Source organism: Erythrolamprus reginae, chromosome Z (assembly GCF_031021105.1).
Source record: "Erythrolamprus reginae isolate rEryReg1 chromosome Z, rEryReg1.hap1, whole genome shotgun sequence".
NCBI lineage: Eukaryota > Metazoa > Chordata > Lepidosauria > Squamata > Dipsadidae > Erythrolamprus > Erythrolamprus reginae.
In genome coordinates, this window is record NC_091963.1 from 144716233 (window position 1) to 144736039 (window position 19807).

The 19807-nt window shown below is 39.4% G+C and overlaps 1 gene segment (V, D, J or C); it reads left to right on the forward strand.

Annotated features, from left to right (window-relative positions):
* The first annotated feature begins 18851 nt into the window (after positions 1 to 18851).
* Positions 18852 to 19351, forward strand: LOC139154290 (immunoglobulin heavy variable 3-48-like). The segment is given in 2 exon segments: positions 18852 to 18891; positions 18984 to 19351. Coding segments are annotated over 2 exon segments (408 nt in total).
* Positions 19352 to 19807: the final 456 nt, after the last annotated feature.

Here is a 19807-nt window from a genome sequence, read left to right on the forward strand (position 1 = left end):
TTGTCTGTTTTTGGAGTCTGTCAGTTTTCGTAGATTAAAATTTATGCCGATATCCATATTTTCTGAATTTAGACAAAGCAGAAATTGTGTAAATTCCCAATACAACTTTACGGGCATCAGCTGGAGTCCTTTTACACACCCCAAGATACTCCTCAGAGGCTGTGATTGGGTTGCTTCTGCTAGAGACTTCTCTCTGAAGCCCCAAACATCAGATGGATGTAAGAACATGGGGGAAACCTTGGCCTCTGATGCTTTGATAATTGGGGCTGAGGAAGCTGGAGAGCTATGAGGTTTTCATTTAAGCACCACTTTCACTGATGCCCTTTCTCTAACTGAGCTCCTTTGATGATGAGGGTCCCAGATTCAGTCTCAGAGAAAACAACCCCAGGTAAGGAAAGGTGTTACACGCTCCATTGGCTGACCAATTGTGGCTACCATGTCATTTCCCAAAGAGCATAACATTTGAACTGGATTTATTAATTATCAGATAATTATGACAAAAGAATATTTTTGTTCACAGGGTATACAACCCAATGTGTAAGTATGATAATATCATTTTTTAGTGTAAACTAGTGAGTTTTTATTTATTTTATTTTTATTTATTTATTTAATCAAACAATTATAGGGTGGTAATTTGTACAAATAAAACATGAGATAAGTAATGATAAAACATAACAAAAGAAGACACTAGGACAGGGACGGTAGGCACAGTGGTGCACTTATGCACACCCCTTACAGACCTCTTAGAAAGGGGGAGAGGTCAATTGTAGATAGTCTAAGGGAATAGGTTTTGGGATTAGGAGTAGAAACCACAGAATCAGGTAATGCATTCCAGGTGTTGATTACTCTGTTGCTGAACTCGTATTTTTTGCAGTCAAGTTTGGAACAGTTGACATTTTGTTTAAATCGATTTCATGCTCATGTGTTGTTGCGGTTGAAGGTGAAGTAGTCGTTAACAGGTAGGACATTTTGGTATATGATTTTATGTACTATAATTAAGTCAGAACGGAGACGACGGAGTTGTAAGTTGTCTAAACCAAGAATTTCAAGACTGGTGGAGTAAGGTATTTTGTTGTGAGAAGACGAGTGAAGGACTCTTCTTGTGAAATATAGTTCCAATAGGTTTTTAGCATGCTCAATATGTGTACCTATAACAGAACTTAAAACAGAATAAAATAATTGGAAGGGACCTTGGAGGTCTTCTAGTCTAACCTCCTCCTCAATCAGGGGACCATATACTCTTCCAGAAAAGTAGAGTGGTGCCTCGGTTCTCGACCACAATTTGTTCCAGAAGTGTGGTTGAGAACCGATTTGGTCCAGTACTGAATTTATTTATCCCATAGGAAATAATGGAAATGGATTTAATTGGTTCCCAGCCCCTGTTAACTTGCTGGGAACCAATTAAATGTATTTTCTTTATTTCATATGGGATAAATAAATCCGGTACTCTAAGCTGCAGGAAGGGTGGGGGCGGCTGCAATCCCGGCAGCTTTGGGGGGCTCCTTTCCTCAATGCTTCATATTATTACCTTTAAGCAGCTGTAAAAACTTTCTCCTTCCTGGCGGCGGCAATGGCGGCGGCTTCCCTTCGAGGAGCAACAGCGCTGGGAACATCAAGTAATGAAGGGAAGCTGCTGGAGCGGCGGCAACTGCTGAAATGGCTCCGGCAGCTTCCCTTCATCACATGACGTTCCCGGTGCTGTTGCTACTTTTTGCAGCTGCTTACAGGTAATAAGAGGAAGCAATGAGGAAAGGAGCCCCCCAAAGCTGCCGGGATTGCAGCCGCCCCCACCCTTCCTGCAGCTTAGAGCTCTTATAGAGCTCCTCAGCCCCCTGAAGCTGCTGGGATTGCAGCAGCCCCTGGCGGTAACATTTCGGATAATGAACAAAATTTTCTGTGGCTGTTCGGTATCCAAATTTTTGTTCACATACTGAAGCAAATTTTGTTCGTTATCCGAAATGTACGAGAACCAAAGCGTTCGAGTACCAAGGTACCACTGTATTTGTGGGGTCTCTTTTTAAAAACCTCCAGTGTTGGAGCACGCACAACTTCTGGGGACAAGTTATCCCACTGATTAATTGCTGTAAGTGTCAGGAAACTTCTCCTTAGTTCTAGGTTGTTTCCACTGTTTCTGGTCTTGTTTTCCAGTTTTTGAAAAATAGGTCAACCCATCCCCCCTATTCTTTCGGGCAGCCCCTGAAATATTGCACACTGTTATTAGGTCACTGTCAGAAAAGTAAAAATAATGACACAGGAGCCAGGTGAACAGGAACAGATGTTTACTATCTCCTTAATCAAGGAGAGGCCAGCTCAGGTAGAGAATCACACTTGAAGAAGGCAATTGACATCTTCACATCTCCATTTTTATACCACATCGACAATTCATACATGACTCCCGGTATACCGAACACTCCCATAAGTCATGACGTGAGCAATGACATATGTTCTTAATGTGGTTTTTCCTCTTACTTAGGGACTAGCCCCAGTTTCATATCCTGTTTTTCACACAATGAGCTAAAAATACAATATGTGTTCATAATACTGCTTCACGTACATGGTTATATAATGGTAAAGAAAACATCATTTGAGTATAAAAGACAACTTGATATCACAATTTGGCTGCACTTTGATTCCCTTTTTTACACAAAAGAAACCATATTTACATTTTCCTCTCAGTCACCCCCAGTCCTTTTCATTCAACTAGACATATTCAATTCCTGCAACAGTTCTTCATATGTTTTAGTCTCCAGACCCTTAATAATCTTCATCTCTACATTTTTTTTAATAATATTGTGATCAAAATCAGATGCAGTATTCCAGGTGTGGTCTTGCCAAGGCATTATAAAGCGATACTAATACTTCACATGATTTTAATCATTTGTTGATGCAAATGTTCTTGGCTTTTTTGGCTGGTGCCCAACATTATCGGTCCATTTTTAAGTGATTGTCCACTAAGACTCTAAGATCCCAATCACAGTTACTACAATTGAAGCAGATTTCACCTAATCTGTAAGTGTACATTTGGTTAAGTGTAAAACCTTACATTTCTTTAAATTAAATTTCATCTTGTTAGGGTTCAAGTCTATCTAGAACCCTCTGGATCTTCACCTTATCTTCTGGGGTGCTGGCTATTCCTGTCACTTTAGTGTTGTCTTCAGGTTTGATGATTTCCCCATTTCTCCCCTCATCCAAATCATTCATGAATTTGTTGAAGAGTCCTGGGCCTAAAATGGAACCTGGGGGTCCCCCACTGCTGGTTTCCCTCCATGCAGACGTAGTTCCATTGAGGACCACCAGCTGACTCCATCTGGTCATCAGGCTGCCTATCTCACATAGTTTTAGCTTACCAAGAAATAGGTTGTGGTTTACCTTGTCAAAGCCTTTCTGAAATCCAAGTGCTGTATACTATGTGCACTGCCTTTCACTGGTCCACTAATTTAGTAAATGAAATAACATTTATTTATGATCTGTTTTTTATCCCGCATTAGTCCTAGTAAGTCATTCATATCTATACTGAATAACAAGGGTTCAAATATGTATCTTTCCTTTCCCTGCTTGATAAGCATAGATCCTTCTTCTCCATTGAGCCCAAACCTCCCTCTCCAACAAGGGCTTGGATAAGGGCCAACAGGCTGAGCTCCATTTGGAGGGCAATCCATTTTCTCCATCCTATTTCTCTGTTCATTGTGTCAAATGCTAACATCTAGAAAGCCTGTAAACCTTGTTTTACCTCACTGATATAGATTAGATATTTCACGACCAATTTGAACCAATATATGATCATTAACTTATGCATTGTTTCTTATAAAATCTACATAGCTTTTAACTCTACTTAAAACCTTCTGGTTCTTCTGCAAAGAATGCATTTTTCTCAAATTTAATTAACAGGATCATGGCATAAATTTTAGCCACAATTTTAGCCATCTATTGTTCATCTACCATCACCCAACACTTACTTTTACCAGATGGAGAAACACACACACAAACCTGTGGGACTTTGTAGGTGCCTCCTAATGTTGACATCTGGATGGAGATTTCCCTGTCAGCTACATCAAGAAGAGCCAGAAGGTTCTCCTTCCTTCCACAGCCGTAGTTGGGGACATTGGCTTCTCCAGTGGAGAGAATGTCCAGCAAGGCATCTGAAGTGTGAAAAGTGCTCATATAGTTGTCATGAATATTGAAGCCAAGTGTGAGGTTGTACATGAACTGGGAATTCTTGTTGAACAGTTGAATGTTGAAAATTATTTTAAAGCCAAATGAAAAACCATAAATATTCCTATTGTAAAAATATGTTATTATAATCAACAGCAACAACAAATACTTCTTTTAATATATACTACAAAAAAAATAAAGGAAACACTCAAAGAACACATCCTAGATCTGAATGAATGAAATATCCTCATTGAATACTTTGTTCTGTACAAAGTTGAATGTGCTGGCAACAGCATGTGAAAAGCAACACAATCAGTGTTGCTTCCTAAGTGGACAGTTTGATTTCACAGAAGTTTGATTGACTTGGAGTTATATTCTGTGGTTTAAGTGTTCCCTTTATTTTTTGAAGCAGTGTATAATCCTCCACATACCTACTGAACCAAAAGCAATGATCAGTTACACAAATATGGAAATCGACTGAGGTACAGCAACTACAACTGATTCCAGCACTACTTTAAATAAAACTCATTACTCAAGGGATAAATTAAGGATTGAACAGAGAGAAGAAAATAATCTGCAGCCCTTTCAGCTTTTTCTCAGACCCCTTTTTGAGTCTCCTTCACAAAATCAGACAAAAACGAGAAGCTGTGGAAATCAAAATCATTCAGGAAATTAGACATATTCACAACATAGGAATAAATGAGAAAAAAATAAGGAGAGTGTTAGAAAGGAGGGAGTTCAACTCCATCACACTGAATGACTTACGGATCAGGAAGAGAAGGAGCCACGTTGAAAAGCAATTTTGTATGAAGTGCTTCCGCTCCAGAGAGGACTAAACCAATGAGATGGTCTCCAGGGCTGTAAAGGCTCTGTGGTTGTTTTCCATCCTGGTGCTCCAAACTCATTGGGCATTTCCTTCTCAGCTTCCCAGAGACTGGATGGGACAAAAGCAGCACCAAAACCAGAAGCAGGAGGTCCATCATCCACAGGGTGACTCAATCAATCTCCTTCCTTTTCCTAAAGAAGAATTCAGAGGATTTTCAAAAGATGGGATATGATCCAGTTGCTTTCCTGATTGAAATGCAGCTTCACCTGGAAAGGAGAGAGACGTACATGCAAGAGACTCTGCCTTTCTCCAAACTCCCTATTTCTCTGCCCAAAGTCTCCCCTGGAGGATTCAGCCCAAGAGCAGAGCTAAAACGTTGATCGTAATAATTCTCCCTCTCGGGAGAGATCCCTGGATAATTCAACTTTGGGGGATTCTCTGGAGAGGAATGAAAGGGAAATAATCTCCCTATGGCCCATAATGGCAGGGGCAGAGATGGAATTAAATCGGTCATCTTGAATTGAGAGGTTTGGGAGCTCCGTGCTGGAAACTGACCCCGGAGGAAATACATGGCAACTGTGGCTGAAGAAACAAATAAATCTGAGATTTGTTGGCATAGAGACAAAATCCCAGAGGCCAGTTAATGCCAGAGCATCTCACAGGTATGAAATAACTGCCTGCTGAGTTAAAGACAACATTGAAGGAGGATATTATATATGTTTGATATTTGGTTTTTTTGTGGACCAAAAATTATCTTATCAAGGAGATTGATTTTTTGAAAGCCTAATTTGTTCTTATCTTCATTATATTTTGATTTAATTTGTAGGTAGTGTAACCAATCCACTTTAATACCTTTTCCCATGAGTTTTTGTTTAGGGATTAGATCATTGTTTTCGTTTAACAGTTGGTCGTATGTTATAATTTTGTCAGGGGTTAATGCATTCGGGTATATAATTGCTTCTGTTGGGGATATCCATTTTGGGATACAGAGGTAATGTTTTTTTAAAAATAAAGTGCCAGGTGTTAATTAAGGTTTTTCGTATGTAGTGTGATCTGAAGTATGTTGGTATTTTACCTATGTCTGCCATCAGAAACTTGTGCCACCCGGATTGAAGGTCATAGCCTTCAAATGTTAATATTCTAGAATTTTTAATTGTTATCCATTCTTTCAGTAAATTTGCAATTGAGGCATGGTAATATAGTTCCATGTTTGGTAACCCGAATCCACCTCTTGACCTATGGTCTTGTAGGTCTTTAAGTTTTATTCTGGCCTTTTTTTTTGTCCATATAAATTTGCGAATTTTTTTGTGTAAGTTTTTGAAAAATGTCCTGTTTAATTTAATGGGTGCAGTTTGAAAAAGGTATAAAAATCTAGGGAGTATATTGCTTTTAATTACAGCAATTTTCCCCATTATAGAAAGTGGGAGCTTCGACCATCTGCAAAAATCTTTGTCCATTTCATTGACTAGGGACATGCATAAATGTAAGTGGCATACATAAGCACACTATTGTGCCCAGGGATGGGCTCCTATGGAAACAGTCAGGAATGCAGTTCTGTAGCAAAATTTGGAGCTTGCACTGAAAGATATTGAAACAAAATGCATAGGCCACGGCCACAGTGTGGTAGTAAAAATTTTGGTAGCCCATCACTGATTGTGCTTTCTTACTGTCTTATTGTCTAAATTTACTTGTACCTACTTTTCTTTTGTTTATGTTCTTACCAATACCTGCTATCATCCACATGTTTTGACAAACAAGCAAGCAAACAAACAATAATGTCGCCCCTCTCCGTGGACCACTCCAAGTCCACAGAGAGGGGTGGCATACAAATCGAATAAATTATTATTAAATTATTATTATTAAGTAGTGTTTCGATTCACCATCAGCAGCTCCTGGATGAGTGAGACAGGCCCCCAGGAAAGGTTTAGAATGGGTGGCCACAATAAATTTAGCCTCATCTCCTACAACATGTAATGGATGTTTTTAACCCTGCTGTTCTGTTCGGGTCGTATGCGACCCGAAGCCAAGTTTGAGTCCCTGTAAGAAATTTTCCCTGCATATCTGAAACTTGAAATTTCATGACTTTTCATCATTTCAGGGGTTCTCTCTATGAGAATTTTTTTTTGGGGGGTGGGGGGCTTAGTTTTTGCTGGGCAAAAAAAGTTACAAATCTTCTGTTCGGGTCACATACGACCCGGACCGAAAACTCTTCATTTGAAGTGCTTATGTTTGGTCAATTTGAAAACTTTTTTCACTTGGAAAGTAGTCTGAACATTTCTGCACACAATGATATGAAAATTGAAATGAAAAAAGTAAATCTTATTGGTTTATTTTGCGGATATAATGCACGCCCCCCCGTTTTTGTGATTTTTTTTTCAATTTATGGATAGTTTTGCTTGCAAAATGCATTCTATTTTACTAAAGTTGGTGTGGGATTGGTAGCTTGAACATTTCTGAATATAAGAAAAATATAAAGGAACTGAAAAAAATGATTCTTATTGGTTTTTTAATATCAGAAATAAGCCCCCCCCCCTCGGCTGCTTGCAACCATTTTCACTTTTTATTTTTTTATCCTCCAAATCCGAAATATTCTTTAAAATCTTAGGCATTCATTTACTCAATTTAACAATGCTGATCATCAAAAAATATTTTTGGGGTGGTGGCTAATTGTTTTCTGGGCAAAAAAAAATCATAACTTCGAGTCTGTTTCTGTTCGTATATGACCGGACCAAAAATAATTTTTTTAGGTACTTGAATTTGATCTTTTTGAAAACTTTTTCAACTGGAAAACTAGTTTGAACATTTATGAACATAATGATATGAAAATTGAACTGGAAAAATTGAGACTTATATTTTTATTTTGATCAAAAAGCCCCTCCCCCCCATCCTTTTTTAATTTCGTGTCAATTTCTATTTTTTTAAGGCTACAAATCCCTAAGGAATTCCCCCCCAAAAGGTTTGATATACTAAATTGAACATTTCTGAATATAAGAAAAATATAAATGAACTGAAAAAAATGGTTCTTATTGGTTTATTTTTGCCACAAAAAGGCCACCCCCCACCCCCGGCCTTGCTATGTGCCATTATTGTCACTGTTTATACATATTTGTCTAGAAATATTTGGAATATCCTTTTGAAAATCAACCACATTGTAGCCAGAGGACTAATTTTATGAAACAAATCCATTTTACTAAAAAAAAGTATGTAAGTTTGAAATTAACAGCATAATTTTTATATAAATTGAAATAATTGAACACGGGGGGAGGCATACATTTATGTGCAAAATAAACCAATATGCATCAATTTTTCCAGTTCAATTTTCATATCATTATGTTCAGAAATGTTCAAGCTACCAATCCCACACAAACTTTAGTAAAATAGAATGTATTTTGCTAGCAAAACTATCCATAAAGTGAAGACTATTTTAAAAAAACGGGGGGGCATGCATTTCATCAACAAAATAAACCAATATGCATCAATTTTTCAAGTTCAATTTTCATATCATTATGTTCAGAAATGTTCAAGCTACCAATCCCATACCAACTTTAGTAAAATAGAATGTATTTTGCAAGCAAAACTATCCATAAATTGAAAAAAATTTCACAAAAATGGGGGGGGGCGTGCATTATATCCGCAAAATAAACCAATAAGATTTACTTTTTTCATTTCAATTTTCATATCATTGTGTGCAGAAATGTTCAGACTACTTTCCAAGTGAAAAAAGCTTTCAAAAAGACCAAACATAAGCACTGCAAATGAAGAGTTTTCGGTCCGGGTCAGGGTGACCCGGGAACAGAAGATTTGTTACTTTTCTTAAACAGAACAGCAGGGTTTTAAAGTGTTTTAGGATTTTTAAGATTTTTAATTATATTAATTGGATCAGATGTTATACTATGTTTTTATATATATGTTCTTGGGTAGAGCTCCGCTGTTTCTGGCCCCAGATGCCACTAGATATATTGTGGCTCCTGCAAGATACCTAGGACAGCTAGTCAGCAAGCCATCGAAAGGCATTTGCTCTTGTACTGTGCCTTGCACTTCCATCCGCCGTTTTGTACGGCAAGTACAAGGGAACTCCAGCCACTGAAAGATTTTGCCCTTGTAGCTCAGGAGAGGTGGAGACTGAGGGACACATGCTCCTGAGATGCTCCTTTTACTCTGACATTAGGAGAAAGCATATTCTACCACTTATTGAGGGATATCCTGGCCGCTCGGACGTTGCCTTTCTCAGGTGGTTGCTTGGGGATGAGCAGGCCAGGATTACGGCACAGGTGGCCAGATTCTGCGCAGCAGCAGATTCGTCGCAAATGTGTGCCTTCATAGCGAGATATGTACATCTCTTGTATAGTTACAATGGGTCAATCTTGGTTGCTCAGTCAAAAGTCCTGTTTCCTGTTCTTTTTCCTTTTAATTATTATTAATATTATATTGATGGTCTTTGACCATAAATAAAATTGTATTATTGTTATTATTATTATTATTATTATTATTATTATTATTATTATTATTATTATTATTATTATTGTTGTTGTTGTTATTGTTGTTGTTATTGTTATGGTTATGGTTATTATGGTTATTATGGTTATTATGGTTATTATGGTTATTATGGTTATTGTGGTTATTGTGGTTATTATGGTTATTATGGTTATTATGGTTATTATTGTTATTGTTATTGTTATTGTTATTGTTATTGTTATTGTTATTGTTATTGTTATTGTTATTGTTATTGTTATTGTTATTGTTATTGTTATTGTTATTGTTATTGTTATTGTTATTGTTATTGTTATTGTTATTGTTATTGTTATTGTTATTGTTATTGTTATTGTTATTGTTATTGTTATTGTTATTGTTATTGTTATTGTTATTGTTATTGTTATTGTTATTGTTATTGTTATTGTTATTGTTATTGTTGTGAGCTGCCCCGAGTCATCGGAGAAGGGCAGCATACAAATCCAATTAAATAAATAAATAAATAAACAAACAAACAAACAAACAAACAAACAAACATAATACTCAGACAAAGGAAAGGGATGTTTCACCATCTCCAGGGGCAATGCCAAAAGCCAGCTGTATCTACATATAAACCACCATTTCAGGAAACATCTGCACCAAAAGAATCCCCTGGGAGAATTTGAAGCATACCACCTTCCTTATTTTTGACACTGGGGGGCAATGTTGTTGCATAACATCCTATTGTTGATGCATGTGAGGGCAATGGGGAATAAAACAACTATGTTTAGATGTTTGGGAGGCCAGCTAGTTTTTATTTCTATAATATTGCAATGAAAAGTTATCCAGAAAATTTTACACCATTCTGTTGGAAGTGAGATATTGAGTTTAGTCTCACTATGAACAACAACACACAACAGATACAAATTTAAAGTAAATATCTCCAAACATGACTGCAGGAAATACAACTTTAGTAACCAAGTAGTTAATGCATGGAACTCACCACCTGACTCTGTAGTATCATCACCAACCCACAAAACCTCACCCTTAGACTCTCTACTGTTGACCTCAACTGATTCCCAAGAAGTCAGTAAGGGTCGTGCATAAGGGCACCAGTGTGCCTTCCGTCCCCTGTCCTAATGTTTCTTTCTTACTAGTATCATATACATAAAGATTGTTATACCTTTTTATACTACAAATACGTACTAAAAATTAAGGAGCACTGGTGGGTTCCTACCAGTGCACCTTGGGGCAATAGTCCGGTAGTGGCCTGATGATTGCACAATTTGCATGTGACAGCTTCGGTGCTGTCCTTGCCAATCAGTACGCAGCACCATTTTTAAAAACTAAGTTTCAGCATTTTTTTGCTTCTGCGCATGCATGGAAGGAAAATGGCGCAAGCGGATGCTCACATGCACAAGAGTTTTGGTGATTTTTAGCTTCTGGACATGTGAACTCATATGGTGATAAAAGGAACCTGCCGCTGAAGTGGACCCAATTAGTCTAGTATTTGGTCTAACATGAAGACCCAGTTTGCTCAGGACAATAGGTTGACCTTGTAAGCCATTTAGAGAGTAATGTAAAGCACTACGAAGCAGTATATAAATCTAAAAGCTATTGCTGTTCAAAGTATTTCATGAAATTTATCTGACATTTAATGTTTATATGGTTTATCATGACATGAAAAAAGTTTAAGGAAGCATTTTTCTGGCAAATATTCTAACTCTAATGTTCTAGTCTTTTTGTATCACTAGAAATACCATTTAGACTTATATACTGCTTCATATTGCTTTTACAGCCCTCTCTATGTGGTTTACAGAATCAGCCTATTGCCCCCAACAACATTTTACCCAACTGGGAAGGATGGAAGGCTGAGTCAACCTTAAACAGGGGGTAAGATTTGAACTGCTGGAATGCAGCTAGCAATTAGCTGAAGTAACCTGCAGTGCTGCACTCTAACCACTGCGCCACCCCAGTTCTTTATTAATATTTATTATTATTATTATTATTATTATTATTATTATTATTATTATTATTATTATTTATAATAATAATAAAAATAATTTATTAGATTTGTATGCTGCCCCTCTCTGAAGACTCGGGGCAGCTCACAACAACATAAACAGTGCACAAATCCAATTTTAAAAAATACAATGTAAAACCTTTATAATAAAAAAAATGTCACAATCCAATCAAACCATACATCAACCTTGACAATTGGGGGGGGGGGGGTTAATTTCCCCATACCTGGCGGCAAAGATGAGTTTTTAATAACTTACGAAAGGCGAGGAGGGTGAGGGCAGTCCTAATCTCTGGGGGGAGTTGGTTCCACAGGGTCGGGGCTGCCACAGAGAATGCATTTCCCCTGGGTCCCACCAGACAACATTGTTTAGTCGACAGGACCCGGAGAAGGCCAAATCTGTGGGACCTAATCGGCCACTGGGATTCGTGCGACAGAAGGTGGTCTCAGTGGTATTCTGGTCCGATGCCATCATTAATAAGGGTTTACAGTGTTCCCTCGATTTTCGCGGGGGATGCTTTCCGAGACCGCCCGCGAAAGTTGAATTTCTGCGAAGTAGTGATGCGGAAGTAAATACACCATTTTTGGCTATGGACAGTATCACAAGCCTTCCCTTAACACTTTAAACCCCTAAATTACCATTTCCCACTCCCTTAACAACCATTTACTCACCATTATTACTGGTACTCACCATTGAATAAGACACTTAGTGATCCTGATATTTATAAACATAATTATTTATTAACAATAATTATTTTTTTGTTATTTATTTGCAAAAATTATTACTTTGGTGATGACATATGATGTCATTGGGTAGGAAAAACCGTGGTATAGGAAAAAAACCACAAAGTATTATTTAATTAATATTTTTTGAAAAACTGTGGTATAGGCTATTCGCGAAGTTCGAAACCGCGAAAATTGAGGGAACACTGTATTCTCTAATACTTTGAATCATTTTAAGACAGGCCATTTTTTTCAGGATTTTCTTTCAGTTAATGTACAAAAAACCCTGTCTCTTTCTCCTACTAACTCATAGGAATAAATGGCTCCTAACCCTTTTTTTACCCTGGCATATTAATTGTAAAATGCACAAGGAACTTCTGCTTGCTGAAATGTATTGATCAATGAATTGAGGGGTTCTTTTATTCAGATAGATATGTAAATTGAGACACGGTTTCCTCTTTAAAGGAGCCCTTTGGTTTCCCTCTTCAGGCGACACCCACCGATATCAATCTGTTTCCTGAAATCTCTCCTGTCAATTTCCTCCATTTACTACCGAGCAAAAAAATGTGGTTAAACCTTGTGTCCTTACTAGTAGTCCTCAAAGGTAATTACTGTATATAATTATTCCCTTATTCAAGTTTATTTCCATGTTCTGCTCTTGTATGAAGAAAATCTAATTTTTTAAAAAATATATATTTTAGGAGTCCAGTCTCAAGTACAGTTGGTGGAGTCTGGAGGGGATGTGAGAAGCCCTGGAGGGTCCCTCCGTCTCTCCTGCCAAGCCTCTGGATTCACCTTCAGCAGCTACTGGATGGCCTGGGTGAGACAGGCCCCAGGGAAAGGACTGGAATGGGTGGCCTACATAAACACTGGTACTGGCACTTACTACCCGGACAAAGTAAAAGGGCGCATCACCATCTCCAGGGACAATGGGAAAAGCCAGCTGTATCTGCAAATGAACAGCCTCAAAGTTGAAGACACTGCAGTCTATTACTGTGCAAGAGACACAGTGAGAGGAAGTGAATCTATAACAAAGCAAAAACCTTCCTTTTTTCAGAGCAGCTCTTCAACTTGACTGAGTCACAGACCCCGGGTTACTCAATGAGGATTGGTTTTTTGTTACCTGCATCATAATTCACTGTGTCTCAAGAAAATTTGCCCTCTCATGGGGGCACAATACCCACAGGGAAACTGAGAATTTATATAAAATAATTTAACATTGACTTTTGTCCCCAGAAAAGTGTCGAGTTATTTCAAATCTTTCCTGTAAATGGGGGGCAGGTGAGGGAAGGAAACTATTACTGAATGTGTTATAACCATATTCAGTAAATATGTAAAACAATAATAATTAATTGAAAGAATCTCCTTGAAGAATTTGGAGCATGCCTCCTTCCTTATTTTTGACACCGGGGAGCAATGTTGTTGCATGAAATCCCATTGTTGATGCACATGAGGGCAGTGGGGGGTGGGAATAAAACAACTATGATTAGATGTTTTGGAGGCCAACTACTTTTTCCAGTTCCGGTGGGGCGGCAGGAAGGAGGGAGGAAGCTGTGGCTCCCCCGGACGACGGGCATAACATCGTGAATGCATAGAAATTGGTTATGTTGGCGAGCCTGTTCTGGTAATCCCGGGGAGGGGGTGAGTTGCCCCTTCCTCTGCAGCCCTCTATCTGAGACTTTTGTGTGTAATTTAAGAGCTGTACTTGTCACGGAAGGATTGGGGTTTGATCAGCTGGGCTGCGGGGGAAATGGCGGCCGCCCTGGAGGATTGATTACATCGAGAGACGAAGCGAGGAGTGAGGAGTGAAGAGAGACAAGATGAGAGAACAGGAGGCATAGAGGCTGCTGGTTGGAGGTGATGCTGCCTGAAATGACCTGAAACAGCGGGGGCTTCTGGACAGACCAGGGATACTGGTGCACTGTTTGGTGGGAGCGCCCACTGTTGGAGGTCCTGTCAGATGAAAGGACTGCATGGAGAGGCTGGGCTGGCTGTTGCCATTGAGGAGATCCGTGAGAGGAGTGAGGAGGCTGGGGAGGGTGTCGAGGCGATGCCGAGGCAGTGCTAAGGGTGTGTGGAGGCCGAGCAGTATCGTTTGGCAGACAGAGAACCAGAGACGCCACCCGGAAATCAGTGACATCACTAAATCTATTGAGGAGCGACCAGCGAGAGCCGGGGGTCTTGTGAGAGCTAAGAAACCTGTGACAGAGACAGTGAGAGGAGACCTGGGAGTGTCGGCTAGCGGCAGCGGCCAGCACCAAAGAGCCGGAAAAAGGATAATTAACATCAATGAGAGACTTTTTTTACCCAGGACTAAGACATTCCCCTTGGGACTTTGAACATTCTAATTAATCCAGAACTTCGCAACTAAGAACTCAACACTATTTTGTTGCTGACCAATTTCTTACATTCTATTCTTTATATATATCTTTATTTTTAGATTTTTAGATTTTATATTCTCCATTTGGGTGCTTTAATAATTAACATATTTTTAACTAAATTATTGGGGGGTTTCTTTATTGATGAATAATTGGAATGAGTTTAGGAGCATATATGGAATGAATGAATATTTTAAATAATTAGTATTTATTTATTAATTTCAGTATATATATTTCTTAATAATATTTAATAATTAATATGTTATTCTACTAAAATTTAGAAGCAATATAGCTGAATTGGTATTTTACTATTAAGAGTAATTGGCAATCTAGTATTAATTATTAATGGAACTGTATTTATTAAGATTTTAGTAATTAATATTTTAGCTAATTTAATGGGGTGGGTTTATAATGATGGATTTTTAGGATAACTGGGAAGGTATGTATGGAGTGAATGATTGGGGTGGGTGGGATGCTATTTATGAGACAAATGGAAATGGTATGAATGAGAATAGTCTACCTGGTGATAGACAGACAGGAGGGATGGGGGTATCTATCTCTGGGGTGGCGGAGGGCTCGTTCTCTGTCCTGGTGCTTCTTGACCTCTCAGCGGCTTTCGATACCATCGACCATGGTATCCTTCTGCGCCGGCTGAAATGGTTGGGAGTGGGAGGCACTGTTCTTCAGTGGTTCTCCTCCTACCTCTCTGGTGGGTCGCATTTGGTGTTAGTGGGGGGTCAGAGGTCGACCTCTAGGTTTCTCCCTTGTGGGGTGCCTCAGGGGTCAGTCCTCTCCCCCCTGCTATTTAATATCTACATGAAATCACTGGGCGAGATCATCCAAGGGCATGGGGCGAGTATCATCAGTATGCTGATGATACCCAGTTATACATCTCCACCCCATGTCCAGTCAATGAAGCAGCGGAAGTGATGTGCCAGTGCCTCAAGGCTGTTGGGGTCTGGATGGGTGTCAACAAGCTCAAACTCAAGCTCCTTTATCCCAACAGATATGTAAATTGAGACACAATTTCTCCGTGTTAAAGAGCCCTGTGGTTTCCCTCTTCAGAAAACACCCACAAACATAAACCTTGTGCTATTGCATGAAACTCTACTGGGAATTTCATCTATTCATTAGAGGAGTCAAAATGTGGTTAAACTTTGTGTCCTTACTAATAGTCCTCAAAGGTAATTATTTCCCCTATTAAAATTTATTTCCATTTTCTGCTCTTGTATGAAGGAGATCACCTTAAAAAAATACTAGCTTTTTTAGGAGTCCAATCTCAAGTCCAGTTGGTGGTGACTGGAAGGGATGTCAGAAGACCTGGAGAGTCTCTCCGTCTCTCCTGCCAAGCCTCCGGATTCACCTTCAGCAGCTCCCACATGAGCTGGGTTAGACAGGCTCCTGGGAAAGGTGTGGAATGGATAGCATGGCTACGTAAGGATGCAGGAGAAATCTACCACTCAGACAAAGTCAAGGGCCGTTTCACCATCTCCAGGGACAATGCCAAAAGCCAGCTGTATCTGCAAATGAACAGCCTCAAGACTGAAGACACAGCACTCTATTTCTGTACAAAAGACACAGTGAGGGGAAATGAATGTGAAGCCAGACAAGAACCTTCTTTTCTTCAGGACAGAGATTCAACTTGATTGAGCCATACAGTAGATCATGGATTAGTCAATTGGAATAACAAGATATTTCAAACCTTTGCTGGAAATGGAAACCACATGAAAGTATCCTATTGTCTCTATTTATTGAACATATAAAACTCTTATAGATACAAATATATTTAACAATCCCGAAGATTTTAAAGTTTCTCGAAATGGAACTTAAAAGAACATAGTTTGCTGAGAGTGCACAATCCTTACTAGGTAGCCATGTACGAGTTTACATCCGACAACCTAGAGTAGTGATGGTGAACCTTTTTTTCCTTGGGTGCTGAATGAGCTTGCGTGTATGCTATCGTACATGTGCGAACACCCACAACCATATTATTATTATTATTTTTTATTATTATTATTATTTAGATTTGTATGCCGCCCCTCTCCGCGGACTCGAGGTGGCTCACAGCAAAATATAACAATCGTAACAAATCCAAATAAATGTAAAATATTTTTAAAAGTTTAAAAAAGAACCCCATTTACTAACAAGCACACACACAAACATACCATGCATAAATTGTACATGCCTGGGGGAGGTATTTCAGTTCCCCCATGCCTGACGGCAAAGGTGAGTTTTAAGGAAAGATGTTGAAAATGCATAAACCACACCCACAGTGTGGTAGTAAAAATTTTGGTAGCCCATCACTGCTCGTGTTTCACCCTCCCCAGGCTCCAAAGGATTCCCTGGAGCTGTGGGAGGTTAAAAGCGCCCCCCCCGGAGTTTCTCTAGAAACCAAACACCCCCCCAGAGCTCTAGTTGAGCCAAAAATCAGCTGGCCAGCCATACATGCACGTTGGAGAGCAGCTATGTCAATGGCTAGCATGCAGCATGTATGGCTATGTGTTCCTTCTGTGGAACCATGTCATAGGTTCCCAATCACTGACTTAGAGAACTGATGGTAATTTTTTTCCCCCTCGGGTGTTGAAAGTGTGTGTGGGGGGCACTTTTGCAGGTGCATGAGTACCACCACCCATAATGCAATGCCCACCCTGCACATCCTGCACATCCATATGTGTGCACGGGACCCCTTTTGTTTTGGCCTCACATCCCAAAACATCTGTGGGAAGGGGATAGCCACATTTCCCCAAATGGAGCTGTGTCGGGAGGGGAAGCCTCCTTTCCCAAAATGAAACTGGGAGGTGGAGAAAGCCTCTTTCCCAAAATGGAGCTGGGGGGTGAATCCTCCCAACCCCAAATGGAGCTGGGAGGGGGAGAGGTTTTTTCCTCAAACATAGCTGGGGGTGGGAGCCTTCCATCCTTAAACAACACTGGGGTGGAATCTCCAGAGATCTCAGAAAGTGCCAGCAACAGAAAGTGAGGAGAAAGTATGGGCTTGTCTGACCCAAACATCAGTTGGACGGCAGGTGGCACATGTGCAGTGTAGCTGAGGTAGTCAGTGGTTCACATGCCTGCAGAGAGGGCTCCACATGCCATCTGTGGAAGCATGTCATAGGTTTACCACAACAGACCTGGAGCAAACAAGATATTTTGGATAATACAAAGATAATTATTATTCCTTTTTCATTGATAGGCTGTACTTGGTCACAATGTCATTGATTGATGGATTGATTGATCGATCGATTGATTGATTGATTGATAGATTGGATTTATATCCTGATCCTCCCCGAGGACTCAGGGCAGCTTACACCATAATAAAAAAACAGCAACAATATCCTAAACGTAATATTAATATAAATTAATTTGTTAAAAATCAGTCACTGTCATTCATACAAGCAAGCATGCATTCCATTCATTGGCCAGGGGCTAATTATCTAGTGGCCCTAAGCTTGTCAGAAACTTAAGTTTATAGCACCATTTTTTAAAAAAATAATTTTCAGCTTTTTTGCTTCTATACATATATGAAGTCCAAATTGTGCGAGTGGACACTCACCTGTACAAGATTTTTTTTTTGCTTCTGCAGATGCGCAAAAGCAAAATTGAATGAATGAAGCCTCACTTCCCTGCACATTTGCACTTGCGCACTGGTATGGTGATAAGAGGAGCCCTCTGCTGAACTGGACTCAATTAGTCTACATTTGGTCTAAAACGAAGACCCCGTTTGTTCAGGGCAATAGGCTGACGTTGTAAACCACTTAGAGAGGGCTATAAAGCTCTATGAAGCAGTGTATAAGTCTAAGAGCTATTGCTGTTCAAAGTGTTCCTTTAAACCTATCTGCCATTCAATGTGTTTGCGGTTTATCATAAAATGGAAAAAAAAGGTTAAGGAAGCATTTTTCTGGCAAACATTCTAACTCCGATGTTCCAATTTTCTATAACATCATTAATAAAGTTTATTCTCTAATACTTTGAATCATTTTTATTCAGGCTATTTTTTCAGGATTTTCTTTCAGTTAATCTACAAATAAATTGTCCCTTTCTCCTATTAAGTAATAGGAAAAAATGACTCTTTTTCACAGGCCTGGAATATTAATTGCAAAATGCACATGGAGGTTGTGTTTGCTGAAATGTGTTGATAAGTGAATTGAGGGGCTCTTTTATTCAGACAGATATGTAAATTGAGACACAGTTTCCTCTTTAAAGGAGCCCTTTGGTTTCCCTCTTCAGGCGACACCCACCAATATCAACCTTCTGCTATTTCCTGAAATCTCTCCTGTCAATTTCTTCCATTGATTACTGAGCAAAAATGTGGTTAAACCTGGTGTCCTTACTGGTAGTCCTCAAAGGTATATAATTATTCCCCTATGTAAAGTTTATGTCCATGTTCTGCTCTTGCATAAAGAAGAACTCATTTTTTATTTTTTAAAAATCTTTTTAGGAATCCACTCTCAAGTTCAGTTGGTGGAGTCTGGAGGGGATGTGAGACAACCTGGAGGGTCCCTCCGTATTTCCTGCCAAGCCTCTGGATTCACCTTCAGCAGCTATAACATGGCCTGGGTGAGACAGGCTCCAGGGAAAGGCCTGGAATGGGTGGCCTACATAACCTCCAGCCCTTACTATTCAGACAAAGTAAAAGGGCGATTCACCATCTCCAGGGACAATGGGAAAAGCCAGATGTATCTGCAAATGAACAGCCTCAAAGTGGAAGACACTGCAGTCTATTACTGTACAAGATACACAGTGAGAGGAAGTGAATCTGAAGCCAAGCAAAAACCTTCCTTTTTTCAGAGCAGCTCTTCAACTTGACTGAGCCTCAGACCTTGGGTTATTCAATTATTCACTGTGTCTCAAGAAAATTTGCCCTCTAATGGGAGCACATAACTCTCAGGAAATTTGAGAATTCATATAAAATAATTTATCATTGATTTAAGTAGCAAGGTATTTCAAATCTTTCCTGGAAATAAGAAAAAAAATAAAACAATTTTTGTGTTACCGGTTTATGGCCAGGAGGGTAAAACAAGTTGTATCAGAGAGTTTAATGTGTGGTTAAGGCAGTGGTGTAAAGCTGAAGGTTTTGGTTATGTAAGTCATGATGTCAGTAGGTGGTCTAATAGGGAGTTGTTTAAGAGGGATGGTTTGCATCCATCATACAGAGGTGCCCAGGTGCTCGGTGAGGAATTCAGAACTTTTTTGGACAGGCATTTAAACTAGGTAAAGGGGACAGAGATGTAACAGATGTGGAGGATTTCTGTCCCCGACCAA